Source organism: Scyliorhinus torazame, chromosome 16, assembly GCF_047496885.1.
Source record: "Scyliorhinus torazame isolate Kashiwa2021f chromosome 16, sScyTor2.1, whole genome shotgun sequence".
Lineage (NCBI taxonomy): Eukaryota > Metazoa > Chordata > Chondrichthyes > Carcharhiniformes > Scyliorhinidae > Scyliorhinus > Scyliorhinus torazame.
Window position 1 is genome coordinate 159800571 of NC_092722.1, and position 15062 is coordinate 159815632.

The 15062-nt window shown below is 46.0% G+C and overlaps 1 protein-coding gene across 2 annotated transcripts in view; it reads right to left on the reverse strand.

Annotated features, from left to right (window-relative positions):
* The window catches only part of LOC140393173 (uncharacterized), a 384488-nt gene that overhangs the window by 146867 nt on the left and 222559 nt on the right, over positions 1-15062 (reverse strand). For both annotated transcript variants that reach the window (XM_072479311.1, XM_072479313.1), the window contains one exon: positions 2266-2390. In XM_072479311.1, coding sequence (XP_072335412.1) covers positions 2266-2390 — 125 coding nt within the window. The remainder of the gene's footprint in view (positions 1-2265; positions 2391-15062) is intronic.

Sequence of the window (15062 nt, forward strand, 5' to 3'; positions counted from 1 at the left end):
GCCACTTAAAGAAACCAAAATGAGAAATGTGTGTTCAGGCGACCTTTAAAAATGAGTACTGATTTAAAGATTGACAGTAATCTGCTCAAAAACCGCGCAATGATATTATTGCATCACTCACTGCCTGCCACACAACCAAATATGTAAGTGCAGTCAATTTTTAAAAATTCAAAGTCTCACAAAATCTCAGCTGCAGAGCAAAGCTATCATTGCAAACTGTGAAAACACTGTGTGCAGTTATTAGAGCTGTTCATTTCAGGACAGGAGTGTGGCAACAAGGCCTGATTCAGCATCTTGAGCTGCAACACTGAATTCACTTTCCAGGATGTAAACATGCAGCTACCATCTTAACCTATTGAAACAGGGTTTTCAGTGCTTACTGGGGATGATTTTCACTTGGTTTGCCTGGTGTCAACAGGATGGTGACAGTTTCAAAATGGGGTCGGTAGCTGATGATGAAGGTCCAAACAGCCTTCCATACGAAAGGGGCCTTACACCTGGGGCGGGATTCTCCCAGCCCTGGGCCGGGCCAGAGAATCTCCGCGAACGTGCCACGCCACCCCGACGCTGGCACGCGATTCTCCGCAGAGCGCCTTTCGCGCCGGCGTGGTTGGCTCTAAGCGGCTGGCCCACCAATTCTCCGGCCCAGATGGGCCGAGCGGCCGTAAGAAAAGAGCCGAGTCCCGCCGGTGCCGTTCTAACCTGCTCTGGGCTGGCTGGACCTCGGCGTGGAAGGGTTGGGTGGCGGCCTGGGGGGGCGGGGGGGGGGGTCCGACACCAGGGAGGCCTCCGGTGTGGCCTGGCCCATGATTGGGACCTACCGATCGGCGGGCCGGCCTCTGTGGCTGGGGGCGTCCTTTCCTACACGCTGGCCCCTGTCATCCTGCGCCATGTTGCATCGGGGCCGGCGCGTTGAAGGAGGCCACTGCGCATGCGCGCGTTGGCGCCGGTGCCACTGCGCATGTCCTTGTTGGCGCTGGTGCAACTGCACATGCGCGGATCCCGCAGCGCACAGTTCGTGCCAGGATCGGCAGCTGGAGAGGCGCGATCCACGTCCAGCGCCGTGCTGGCCCCCTGTAGGGGCCAGAATTAGTCCTGGGAGCGGCCCATTCACGCCGTCGTAAAACGCGACGCCGTTTAACGACGGCGTGAACACTCTGCCGCGGGATTGGAGAATCCCGCCCCAGGTGTCCAAACAGCCTGCCTGCTTCAGGTGATCAGCCTCTTTTAATATGCAAGCACATCACATGACATAAATAAGACCCCATTTACTACTTGGTAGGTTCAAATTAGTCGAAGCCTGCACCTTGCACATTCCATTTAGTTGAATCTTTGCTGGAGCTGAAGAAGGCCAGAAAAGGTAAGGTGGTGCCATATTAATGTCACTGGGCTAGCAATCTAGCGGTCCAGACTCATGCTCTAGGGGACATGGGTTCAAATCCTGCCTTGGAAGCTGGTGGAACTTAAATTCAATTGACAAATTTGGAATTGAAAGCTCCTCTCAGTAATGGCAGCCATGACAACTATCATTGACAACTACCACCTCGCTTGGCATTCCAGGCCACCACCACCCTCTGTGCGAAACTCACTCCTCCACAACCCCCATCCCAAGAACTCTCCTATCATCACTCACCTGTGCCCTGGGTCTATCGATAATCCTAGGTCTTGTGTGAGTGGATATATGCAGTACCGGCAGGAGGCACCCACTACTCCATGGCCCTGCCATTTAAAAGAGCCGCAGGCCTCTGATTGACTAGCAGCTCTCAGTGGGCAGGACCTCCAGGGAAGGCCACTGGCCTGTCAAGTGCTTGAGGGGCACTTAATTTGGCCGGCCATCCCTAAAAGAGGCGATGCAGGGCTCTCGCTGGCACTCCAGCTGGTGGTCCCCTCCATGAAACACCATTGTAAGGTTTAGATTAGCATAGCAACAAGCATTTATGAGCAAGGAATTGTTTGGTTTGTATTTTGGGAGGAAACTTAGTAATTATAAAAAATAAATTACTGTATTGTTTATTTCTTTCAAACTCTTTAGAAGACTCTGATGTCATCGTATATTTTCATTTGGTTCAATATATCTTCAAATATGTTTTTCATCTGAGAATGGTTTGGCACAGTAATTATACAGCAAGTCACAGTAGCAGTAGGGAGCACAACACTTTAAAATTTCCACTTTCCGCATGCACTGACTGCTCTTTGCTTTTGTGTCTCCACTTTATCAATTCGACCTTCAGCCGGCCCTCATTAATCATTTTTAACTTTCTGTACCTGACTGTTCAGAAGGCGGCTGTTCCTGGCTTTCCTTCTCAGCAGCAGCCGGGGAGATCTGCGGAGGGACTTTGACAGGTGTCGTCTCCTCAGGTGTCTCGAACGCTCCCTCCGAGTCTGAGCTCCTAAAACAAAATGAACACATTCTGTGAAAAGTCAATTCAATTCTACCGAGTTTCCAACCCCATTAATTCTGATCCTCTTATGCTACCAACAACACCAAAAGAACTTGCCTCGCGCCAGTTATTTTCTGCATGAACTGGAGACTATAATCTCCTCCACCACACACAGCAGACCATGTCCATCGAACCCATTGTACTGGAGAAAGAATATGCCACGGGCTAAAAGCCATTTCTTTCCCAATTCTACCTACAAGATGTGCCACAGTCAGGTTCAAAGCAGAAGGAAACAATGAAGAATTCCTGTTCAGTTGAGTGAATATAAGTCACTGAAGGCAGGGTATCCTTTATGCTCCCATGAGCTGACGTTCTTTCACAAGCTCCTTGTATGGCATAAAGTAGCTGCCTTTACACTCAATTCCATCAATCGTTCTTCATTCACAGAGTAAACTCACTGCTGACAGTGCATAGGCTGGTGCAGAAGGACCTCAGTGTTGTATCTGACGGCACCATCTATTTGAATGACCGGGATCTCTTCTGTTATTTTCACTGAATGTCAATCAGGTGTCAAAACCTGTTCTCGTTTTCGCAGCACCACTGCCTGGAGCCTACCACGAGTGTGGAGGTATTCTATGATCAGAACCACGTACGCATGCAAAGAGATCCCTCTATCACTGCACCAGCACAACCCCCTTCATTCTGTTATACTAAGCCTCTGTGTTAGTGAGTGTCTCAGTGGTTCTGTTTCCAGGGTAAGGACGATATGATAAATTAACTATTCATTCTCAATAAGCTTTTCTTTGGGGCAGATTATGTTATGTTTGATCAAAACAGCTGGAAATTGTGATGGAGAAAGTGATGTAAATGCTTTAGTTGTTGGCAATAAGTCATTATTTGTGGCAGCTGTTAAATAATAACTGAAGGTGATTGGCAAGGTAGGGGCACCAGAATGTCAATCAAGTATTCCCCCAGACACAGGGCATACAAATTTTCATCAGTGACTACCAGTTTTCCTCAAGATTTTAGAACACCAGGGTTTCACAGTAAAATACAAAATTGGATAGGAACAGGTTTAGGCCATTCAGCCCCTCTATCCTGGAATTCAATTCGATCAATGTTCTTTGATAGGCTGACCACTCGGCACATGTGGCAAATCACTCTGTTCATTGTTAGAGCCACACAATACTGAGTTGTGTTAAAGTTACAGCTTTGGGTATGAGTATGCACATCATTCAACCAAACACCATTTGTCATTGATCGTTAAATGAGCAAGGAAGGATCGACAATGTTGCTGTTGGACGGGAGTCACATATCGGTCAAGATTGCAACTATGCTTATCAAAAACTAGTCAGTTGTCCGGTTTCCGACGACCTGGCAGCTGAAGGATCACCTGCTTAATGTAGCAAGAAAAATAGTCTGCCTTCTCTGTTCCCTCTAGGTATTCAAAATGACAATATGTTTACATCTGTGCGGCCACTCTTGTGTCAGCAGGAGCAGCCTTCAAAATGATTGCTCTCATAATTTTCTTGGAAAGCCTAGTGCTACAGTAAATGCTAACTGATGAACTGGGTTTTGTTTCGTTAGTAGTTGGCAGTTTCTACAAAAACAGTTGAGGTGTAAGAATGACGGACAGTGATTCATGGCTCCAGTGAGGATTGAAAAGTGCAACTGTGGCAAGCTGTGGCATTGCAGCAACATATGACGTGTTCAACCTTGATATTAATCTGTTCAAACAAACAATTGAGAGAAATAAGGCATTATTGGTAGAGACGGAGAGTGCGAAGGACATTGGGCATGAGCCAGAAGTCTATTAAATGTCCAGACGAGGTGCTTAGAAATTGCAGGTGTCGGAGTATAAGCAAGGTAAGAGTCAGAAAGCAGAAGAGATTTGTCAATTCTTTTCCTTCTGTTAGTCTCCTAACAACCAATTCTGATGAACAGAGACAGGCTATTATTGAAGAATGTTCAAAAAGTAAACTGGAAGACGCTGTCAGAAACAACACTTTAGTTAACAGATTGTCACCACCCTTTGAGAATGTATACAGCAGGCCTGATTTGCAGAATAACTGAATTTGAATCTGTTCTTCTGGCTCTGACATTAAGTGCACATGGTCTTGAATGCTGATGACATAAAACCTCAAACTTATTTTTAAAAGAATGTGCATTTGTTTTATTAATGTTGCATATATTTTGTATCATGTGATGAACATGGTGACCTGGTTGCTGCAAGTGTGGCGAACATCAAAATCCTATTAGACAGCACTGAGTTAGATCATGATTGAACAGCACCTTAACTCCATACACTAGCCCTTCCCTAACAAATTAAGAATTTCCTATACACTTCTATACGTTTGAAATGTTGCCCCTGTATCCACAACAGGCTCAGTAGAAAGCCAGGCCAGGAATAATCCTTTCTTATCTCCAGGGAGCAAGCCTATTCTAAATCTTTGCTCCTCCATTGTAAAAAGTCCTCGCATAAATCTGGGAAAACATCCATCTCCAGTTTTCTTCCTTCCAGGGATAAATGTATGTATTTTGAGATGTTGGAGCCTCATCACTTCTTCAATACTCAGTCATATTGGCAGCTCTCCAAAAATTTAAACTCCTTAACGTGGTGGCTATGGTTTTTGAAGCTTGTCACAGTTTAGTTAATTGTGAGAGAATTATATGTTCTTCTTTGTCACTGCATGGTTTGGTGGGGTAGTGGAGTGGGGGATGATCGTGTGGAGGGGTTAGGGTGAAGATCAAATTAGAGGTTCTCTGATCCCACAATTAGTGGTCTGGGGCGAAATTCTCCCGAAACGGCGTGATGTCCGCCGACTGGCGCCCAAAACGGCGCCAATCAGACGCGCATCACGCCGCCCCAAAGGTGCGGAATGCTCCGCATCTTTGGGGGCCGAGCCCCAACATTGAGGGGCTAGGCCGGCGCCGGAGGAATTTCCGCCCCGCCAGCTGGCGGAAACGGCCTTTGTTGCCCCGCCAGCTGGCGCGGAAATGACATCCCCGGGCGGCGCATGCGCGGGAGCGTCAGCGGCCGCTGACAGTTTCCCGCGCATGCGCAGTGGAGGGAGTCTCTTCCGCCTCCGCCATGGTGGAGACCGTGGCGGAGGCGGAAGGGAAAGAGTGCCCCCACGGCACAGGCCCGCCCGCGGATCAGTGGGCCCCGATCGCGGGCCAGGCCACCGTGGGGGCACCCCCCGGGGTCAGATCGCCCCGCGCCCCCCCCCAGGACCCCGGAGCCCGCCCGCGCCGCCTTGTCCCGCCGGTAAATAGGTGCTTTAATTTACGTCGGCGGGACAGGCAATTTATCGGTGGGACTTCGGCCCATGCGGGCCGGAGAATCGAGCGGGGGGGGGGCCCGCCAACCGGCGCGGCGCGATTCCCGCCCCCGCCAAATCTCCGGTGCCGGAGACTTCAGCAACCGGCAGGGGCGGGATTCACGGCAGCCCCCGGCGATTCTCTGACCCGGCGGGGGGTCGGAGAATGACGCCCATGATGTTTCCAGTATAATGTGCACCCCTATAAGTCTATGATTTTCTTCCATTTGATGCTGAAATGGAAGCAGTTGTGTTTACATTAGTCTGTTCATTAGCTGTTGTTTAATCACCTTTCACAGCAACCTTTTAACTGCATCGAAAATCTGCTATCACTTAGTTTGTGTTCAGTGCGTGCAGTGTCATTTTTGATTTTGGAAAGCCATTTGGGATCAAGGGAAACAACAGGAGGAGCCCAAAATCATGTGGTTTTGGCTTATTACCCACTCCTCCTTCCTTGAGGAATTCTATTAATTTTCCTCGAAAATGCAGGAATCCTGTGGATGTGGGAAAACACTACAGGTTTGAGAAATGGCGTTCCACGATTCACAAGAAATAAATATGCATTTCTATTGTTGCCACGCTGTTCAGACAAATAGCAACACATGTTTCTACAGCAAAAAACACCAACTTTAAAACATTAATGATCACCAACTGATGCAACAGTGAGATGATTCTGTGCATGTGTACTATTTATTCAAACAGAAAGACTCGCCCAAATTCAGTGATGTTCATTGAGTAAAGTTAATGCATCTGAAAACAAAGCCTGAATGACCAAACTTGGGTCATTGTTGCACCAAGTACTACAATATTTTTGTGAATAGACAGGGCGGAGTTATGGATATTTGAGATGGAAGGTTTGGGCCACCCTCCCACTGGGTTGGCATGTCTGTTTCCAGATGCAAGATGCCAGTGGGAAGCGGAAGACACAACGCACCTGGACGTCTTAAAGAGCCACTTAAAAGTCATTAATGAGCTCATTGTCAGCTTGTTCAGAAGGGAGATTTGGGTTTTAGTCTATTTATGGGTGGGGTTCGACGTGTCGTCTGAACCACGGCATGGAAGAGGAGGGAGTGACATTACGAGGAGAAATTCCCAACATCGGGAGAGAGTCATAAGGTACCAATGAGGAGAAAAGACTGTGAGATGGTCCTCACCGTGTTGGCAGCAGAAATGATGCAGAATTGTTAACAATAGCAAATTTTCAAGGTGCACTGGAGAGAGATTCAGTACAGAGAAAAATGAAAACAAACAACAACTCTATTAGCATCTGTAAAAATAATGAACAGGCTAACATTTAAAGTGCGGACCCTTCTTATGGCCATCGTTCCTTGTCTCTCCTTTGGCTTCATATTTATCTATCCTCATGTTTCTGTTTGGGCGATTTCTCTACATTAAAGGTGTTACAGAAATACAAGTTTTAGTTACTGTTAAAACTGACTAGACCCACACCTGAGGTATTTTTTCCCTTTGGGGATGCTTATGGACCTACTGCCTAGTTGTAGCACAGGGACCCTCCCTGCCCACTGCCCAGTTTCTGCTTCATTTTGTGGATGAAGAAACAGCTGCCTCAGTGATGACTCGTCCATTAAACCAGGCTCTCTTCTGGCTTGGTCCCATCCCCTTCCCACATACACCATTGCTAATTGGATGGCAAACGTGACACTTGGCTAATCAAGTGCTTTGCATATCACAATAGTGGCACGTGAGCATTTCAACGGGGTTTGCGACCTAGAAATAATCACTACATCAGAGTTCTGACCCAGGAATTGAAATTCCATCCACTGCATGGGTGCATCACTGCCAATTCGGGGAGGGCAAAACATCCGTTCGCTAATTTCATTCACTGGAAAGTAGTGATGTCAGCATTTCACTATGTGGAAATTTGTAGTACTGGGAAAAGAGCTGACAAGACACTCCTTCGTATGGTCAAATTTTTCCCTTCCCAAAATATTCTTTTTGCATAAAATGTCTAAAAGAACATTCCAAAACATTTCAAAATGGTCATTACGGAAAATGCAATCACATTCGACTATTCTGCATAGAACATGTTACACTCTGAGGTGCCCCAATACAATTATTATACTACTATTTACACTGTCCTGGATACAGACCAAAGTGGTGCTACACAGCTTCCATCCCGTCAGTGTACAATGATTGAAAAGCTGTAGACGGAGGCCTTTCCCCTCATTGCCTTTGCAGCGGCTGCCCAATCTTTACTGCACCCCTCAGCACGCGGTCTTGGACCTTGGAATGTGCCAGTCTACAACACTCGGTCCTGGACAATTCTTTGCACTGGAAGACCAACAAGTTTCAAGCAGAATACAGGGGAAAAGAGCGTCTTTGACTGAGTTGACGATCCTCCAGCTGCAATTGATATTTGTCTTGGTATGTGTCCCTGGGAACAGACTGGAGAGCACAGAGTCCCACGTCACATCGCTGATTGTACAATGAGCTGCCGGCTTTCTTAAAAAAACTTGTGGCATACTACTCTACTCTGCAAGACCACTCTGGTCAGTTAAGCTCACTATCACATCACGACCACCAATGTTATACCAATTGGTATGCTGCATAAGGTTGCGTCATGCTAACATCAAATATGTGGGGCTGGTTTCAGTACTGGGTCAAAACTGTAATAGTTGCACACAGTTGAAAATGTTGCAGCAAGAAATATGGTAAACTGGTAATCTGTGTGACATTATGGAAATGTTCAGTATACAAAGAGTTAATGCCATGTTACAATTAACCACTAGATGGAGCTAGATGCAGTACTATATAAAGCTGACTCTCAGACATCTGGAGATAGAGTGAAGGCTTGAGTAGAGTGCATAGGAGAGATCTAGAGAGGATAGAGTACAGTTAGAGTTAGAGTGTAGAGACTAGTGTTAGTTGAGCGTAGATTACTGTAATTATTTTTTACTACAGGAGTAAGTGGTCAAGTTTAATAATTTTTAAAAATTAGAGTACCCAATTAATTTTTTCCAATTAAGGGACAATTTATCGTGGCCAATCCACCTAGCCTGCACATCTTTTGGCTTGTGGGGGCGAAACCCACGCAAACATGGGGAGAACGTGCAAACTCCACACGGACAGCGACCCAGAGCCGGGATCGAACCTGGGACCTCAGCGCAGTGAGGCAGTAGGGCTAACCCACTGTGCCACTGTGCTGCCCTGGTCAAGCTTAATTTAAGTAGCGTAAATAAATGTTAGCTTCATTAATGAACTTAGCGTCTGTGGTCTTTGTGAACACTATGACATCCATCCTGAAAATAGCATCACAAAGAACACCACAATCTGGATAACAAAGCAGTCATCTAATTAAAGCAAACAGTTTCCTTCCTCTCAACAATGAGACTTTTGATCTACAACATTTCTTAAATACTCAAATACAATAGCAGCTCTCTACAATGCAGGCATGGTCTCTATTACAATTTGGCCAATTGTGGAGGTAAAAATTCTACTTTCCTAATCTTCTGTGCATGGCTTAGTGGCCCAATATTTAAATACTCAAGTCAAACCAAATCTGAGTGGCCAGAGAGTTTGTGCTTCCACATTTGTGATCAGACATTCTTGTATAATGTTCAGTTTTCCCCTGTAGATTTTCAATTTTCTTTTTACATGTTGACAAAGTGGAAGCAATGTAATTATATCGACCCCTGCCACAGCTGAAAAAGGTTTCACTGCAATCTTAGACTTGCATTATCATTTGACCTATGCTTGGAATAATTGTGCACAAGCAAATTATGCTGAATTATCAATTACCATTCACTGAACAGAAACAGAATAAGGGCAAAGTTTTTACCACATTGCACTGGAGAACTAATGGAAATTTTGCTGCTCTAACTTTGAAGCGCCTGTCATCTAATGTAATGCGCCATTAATATACATAGACTTACAAAAGGCCTTCAATAAGGTACGGCGTAGTGGACTCATGATTAAGGTCAGAGAGTGTGGTATCAGGGGACAAGTAGCACAATGGATGGCAAAGTGGCTACAAAACAGTGAGATTGGGGATGAAAGGTAAATACTTGAGTGGGAGAAATGGTGTTCCACAGGAATTGGTGCTGAACCATGATTTTACACCTCTTAAAAAAGGATTTGGACTTGCTGAGTTGGAAGTACAGACACAAAGTTTACAGATGGTAATAAATTGTGCGTTACGCTTAATACTGGGGAAGACTGTGACAAAATACAAGAGGACGTTAATAAGTTTGCAGAGTAGGAATGTAAAGGTGTCAAATTAATTACAATGTAGATAAGTGTGAGGATATGCATTTTAGAAGGAGGAATCCCTTGGAAAATAAGTCTAAATGGGGGAGGTACAAAGGGATATAGGGCTACAGATTCAGCTATCACTAAAAGTAAGCAGTGCAGGGTGTGGCACGGTAGCACAGTGGTTAGCACTGCTGCCTCATGGCGAGGAGGACTCGGGTTTAATCCAAGGCCCCAGGTCACTGTCCGTGTGGGTGAGACCATTTTCCCAAGGTAGGTCGATTGGCCACGTTAAATTGCTCCTTAATTGGAAAAGTTTAAAAAGTAAGCAGTACAGGTTATCAAAGGCCTAAAATATGTAAACAGGGCATTGGGGTTCATTATTAGAGGAATAGAGTCCAAAAGCATTGAAGTTATGTTGAACTTGCAGAGACCTTGATTAAACCACACTTGGAGTAATGTACACAGTTCTGGGCTACACAGGTAGTGGAAAAAGTAAAAAAAATACTAGGGGCCCAATCAAAGGGCTTCTTCACGCCTGACTTCATGCGTGTCGAGACCATTAAATCTCGCGAGAGGATTTGGGATGCCTCACAAGATCTAAGGAGATCTCGCAAGATGGGCCAAGTGCGAGCAACTGGGACTAGCTTAATGGTAAAAACTGGGCGGCATGGACTGGTTGGGCCGAAGGGCCTGTTTCCATGCTGTAAACTTCTATGATTCTATGATTCTATGCCACAATCTGGATCTCTCCTTCACTGGGCAGGATCCAAATTTGCATATTTAAATAAGTATGGCTGCATCAGATTCTCCCAAGGACCAGGATCGAACACTCACGCCTGGGAGACTTCCGCATGGCACCATTTAGCACTGGTCCACACAAATGTGCACCAGGCCTAATGCTTCCTGGGCAGGGTCTCTCAGGCTATCGGAGGCCCCTGGGTGGTTGGGCTCTGGGCAGGTTGTTATCCTGGTACCAAAGAGGCAATGCTGGAAAATCTCAGCAGGCCTGGCAGCATCTGTAAGGAGAGAAAAGAGCTAACATTTCAAGTCGAGATGAGACTTTGTCAAAGTTAAAAGACTTAGAAAGTGGGAAATATTTATTCTGTGGGACGAGAGAATGAAAGATGAGTCATAGCCACAGAAACCAAGGGAACAGAGTGCTAATAGCCACAGAAAGGCCAAACAGCAGAGAAACTAACATCAGAGGTAAACGGTGACAGATGTAGATGTGGGGGGAGGGGAAGGGAAGCAGGGTGCCAGCTGGGCACCTTGGCACTTCCAGAGTGCCTGGGTGGCACTGCCAGCTGGGCACTAGCACTTCCTGGGTGCCAGGCTGACAATGCCAAGGTGCCTAGGTGCCAGGTTGGCACAACCAGGGATCGGGCTCTGGGTGCCCTGCCCTGATGATGTAGGGCTCGAGATCCCCCTAACTGGTATGTCGGGGCTTTGGGGGGATCCGGACACTGCGGCGGGGAGGGTTATTTAAAAATGGCATCCTGATTTGTTCATGAACTGATGAGCTGAGGTAAGTACGGCCTCGGTGGGGCGTTCCTTGCCGAGACCCGTTTGATAGCGGAGGCGCCCAATTGGGGACAGGTGCATAATCTTTAAATTGCCACAAACAAGTTCAGGAAATAATCAAAAGAGCTAATGGAATGATAGCCTTTTTATCTAGAGAATTGGAATATAAAGATACAGAAGGTATGCTGTATCTATACAAAGCCCTGGTTAGACCCCACTTGGAGTACTGTGAGCACTTCTGGGCCCACACCTTAGGAAGGATATTTTGGCCTTGGAGGGAGTGCAATGTAGGTTTACAAAACTTATACCTGGATTACAGGGGTAGAGTTATGGGGAGAGATTACACAAATTAGGTCTGTTTTTGCTAGAATTTAGGAGGTTAAAGGGTGATCTGATTGAAATCTTCAAGATATTAACAGGAAAAGACAGGGTAGATAAATATAAACTATTTCCACTGGTTGAAGATTCTATAACTAGGGGGGAGTAGTCTAACAATTAGGGCCAGACCATTCAGGAGAGATTTTAGGAAGCACCTCTTCACACAAAGGGTGGTAGAGATTGTGGTGAGCCACGTATGGCTACGTAAGGCTGTTGTATACATGTTCTACTGTTCTATTAGTATTGTTATCTCCACTGTTGTATATACCTATTGTTATTGCTGTTGTTATTGGTTGTTGCTGTTGTACTGTTGGAATGTTATTATTGGTGCTGCTGTTGGCTCCGCCTGTGGCTCCGCCTAGCTGTGGAGGTATAAAGCCTGTTGACCTGGGTCAGCCCTGCAGTGCGGGAGGAGCTACAGGTCGGCACATATTTAGCTTATTAAAGCATCGGTTCACTGCTTCTCAGCGTCTCATCTGAATTGCTGTCTATCAGAGATTTGGAAATTTCACTCACAAACAACAGTTGAGGATAGATCAGTTGTTAATTTGAAATCTGAGATAACTGGATTTTTGTTAAGCAAAGTTATTAAGGGATATGGGCCAAAGGCAGGTATATGGAGTTAGGTCACAGGTCAGCCATGATCTTTTAAATGGTGGGACAGGCTCAAGGGGCTGAATGGCATACTCCTGTTCCTATTTTCCTCAAAGACAGAACAGGCTGGGCACCTTTCTCTTAAAAAGAGAAGACTGGGAGGCTACCTGATCGAAGTCTGTAGAATAAGATAGACGTAGAGAAATTGCTTCCATTTATGGAGGAGTCCAGAGCCAGGGGCCTTGGAGGATAATCGCGAATAAACCCAGTGAGGAATTCAGAAGAAACTTCTTTACTCAGTGAGTGGTAAGAATGTTGAACTTGCTGTTGCATGGACTGGCTGAGATGAATAGCATATTTAAGGGAAAGATAGATTAGTGGTGGCACGGTGACACAGTGGTTAGCACTGCTGCCTCACAAGGCCACGGACTCGGGTTCGATTCCAACTTTGGGTGACTGTCTGTGTGGGTTTCCTCCAGGTTTCCTCCCAAAGTCCAAAGATAGGCCATGATAAATTGTCCGTTAGCGTCCAAAGGTTTGGTGAGGTTACTGGATTATGGGGATTGGGCCTAGGTAGGTGCTCTTTCAGAGGGTCGGTGCAGACTTGACTGGCGGAATGGCCATTTCTGCACTATAGTGATTCTAGGATTCTAAGTACTTGAGGAAGAAACAAATAATAAGATATGTTGGCAGGGTGGAATGAAGTACGGCAGGAGGAGGCTTATATGGAGCATAACCCCCAGCACAGACTTGCACGGCCAAATTATCTGCTTCTGTATTAGGTGGTATGGATAGGTCTTTTGCATGAGGCAATTTTAAAGCTGAATGTTATGTGTTAGGATTTCAGGAAGGGTGTGCAGATTAATTCTTCATTCCATTTATCACCATTATTCTGGAAGGCAAGAACATTTGAAATCTTTTTGTCCACATGATAAACCAGCTTCTTAAATCCCTTTACCCAGTCCCTCCCCATTCACCTCCAACACCAAGTGCAAAGTTTGCATGCATTTCTCCATTTTTAAGTCTGGGAACCACATCTGTTTCTGCGACTATCTTCTCTTCCTTCTGATCTTCTACCAACTCACCCTACCTCCAATCCTGCGACTCCTGCCACTCTGAACTGTTGCTCTTATTTTTCCCATCCGATGACCCACCTACCTTTTGTTCCCTTGATCCACATCCTCACTCAATTATTGATTAAGCAACCACAATGCCTAGCCTCCATGCTTGCTAACATTGCTCAGGGCTCCCTCCCTTCAGGCACAGTCCTCTCCCTTTAAAAACTGGTCATTACCCTCTCTTCAAATATCCCACCTATCTTCTGCAACAACCATCCCACCTCTAACCTGCCTTTCCTGTTCAAGTTCCTGATATTCATCATCTGCTCCCAGCTCAATTCCCGGAAGTCCCTATCCCTTCAGTCCAGCTTTCACTCTGCACAAAACTCTGAATTCAGTGAGGCTAAAGTCATGATTATGCCAGTGATGCATTATCGCTCCTCGTTTTCTTTGTTTCCCCAATGGTGTCCGGTGCGGTTCACCATGAAATCTATCTACAACTCTCCTCTGTCAACCAGCTAGACAGGCCTATCCATGTAATATGCCTGGGAACCTAAGAAGATGATGGACATTTTTAATTATAAGATCAGTGAAGACCGTGAAGGTTGAAAGTTTCTGCCAATGAATTCCTGGAGTGAATAATCTGCAGGTAAAAGTAATGTTCTACTTGTATGCCTGTGGTGAATATTTGGGCACAGTTCATTCTTGGGATTTCTATGCTCTGTGGTGTGCCTGGCACACTGCCCTGCCATGATCTCAGTAAGCAGGGTACCTCTTGCCATAAGCTGTCATGTGACCACAGTGTCGGCGTTCCCATTGATCACACAAATCAAGATTCCCCATCAACATTCCAGTCATGAAGAGCCTCCAAATATCTTTACTTGCGTCTCCACGAGGCTGGCAAATCTGTCAGATATTGTCATTTCAGTTGAAATGGAGGGGGGCAACATGGGATTATGGACAACCTACGCTGACAAGATGGACTCCAGGCAGGTCAGGTGACCTTCATTCACGTTTTCTGTGCACACACAGGGACCGATTCAGGTCCGAGCTGTCTCTGCGCAGTCATTTAAAATGCAATTGACCTTCCTCAGGATCTGATGGCTGCCCCTCTACATTTTAATTGAAGTAACTCTAGAGTAACAATGTCTGACAAGGAGCCTTAATACAAATATCTTTTTCAAGCATAAAACTAAAATAACATTTCCATTTTCACGTTTTAAAGAAAAAGCAGGTTCAGTGAGGAAACCGGGGGCCATGGACACTAATGGCCCTTTTATGTTACAGCTCTGCTTGATGGCAATACCCCCAACCCATCGTCAGCAGCAATGTAATAATGTAAATAAAGTGACAGTGTCCATATCACTGCCGTTTCCCCCACAAACTCTTCCCACACTCAAGCCTCAAACTCACTCAAGGCCATCAAATGTCTCTGGGGCAGCAACTGGTTGCCACAGCTTCCTGGGCCTATTGTAATGAGGTCAGGCACAAAAAGGGTCACTCACACATGGTTGCAGGATTTTCCACCCCCCCCTTCCCCTTTCCCGTGGAGGAGTTGGCCCGCCATTGGCCGGAGGCGAGATCTTCCAGTCCCGCTG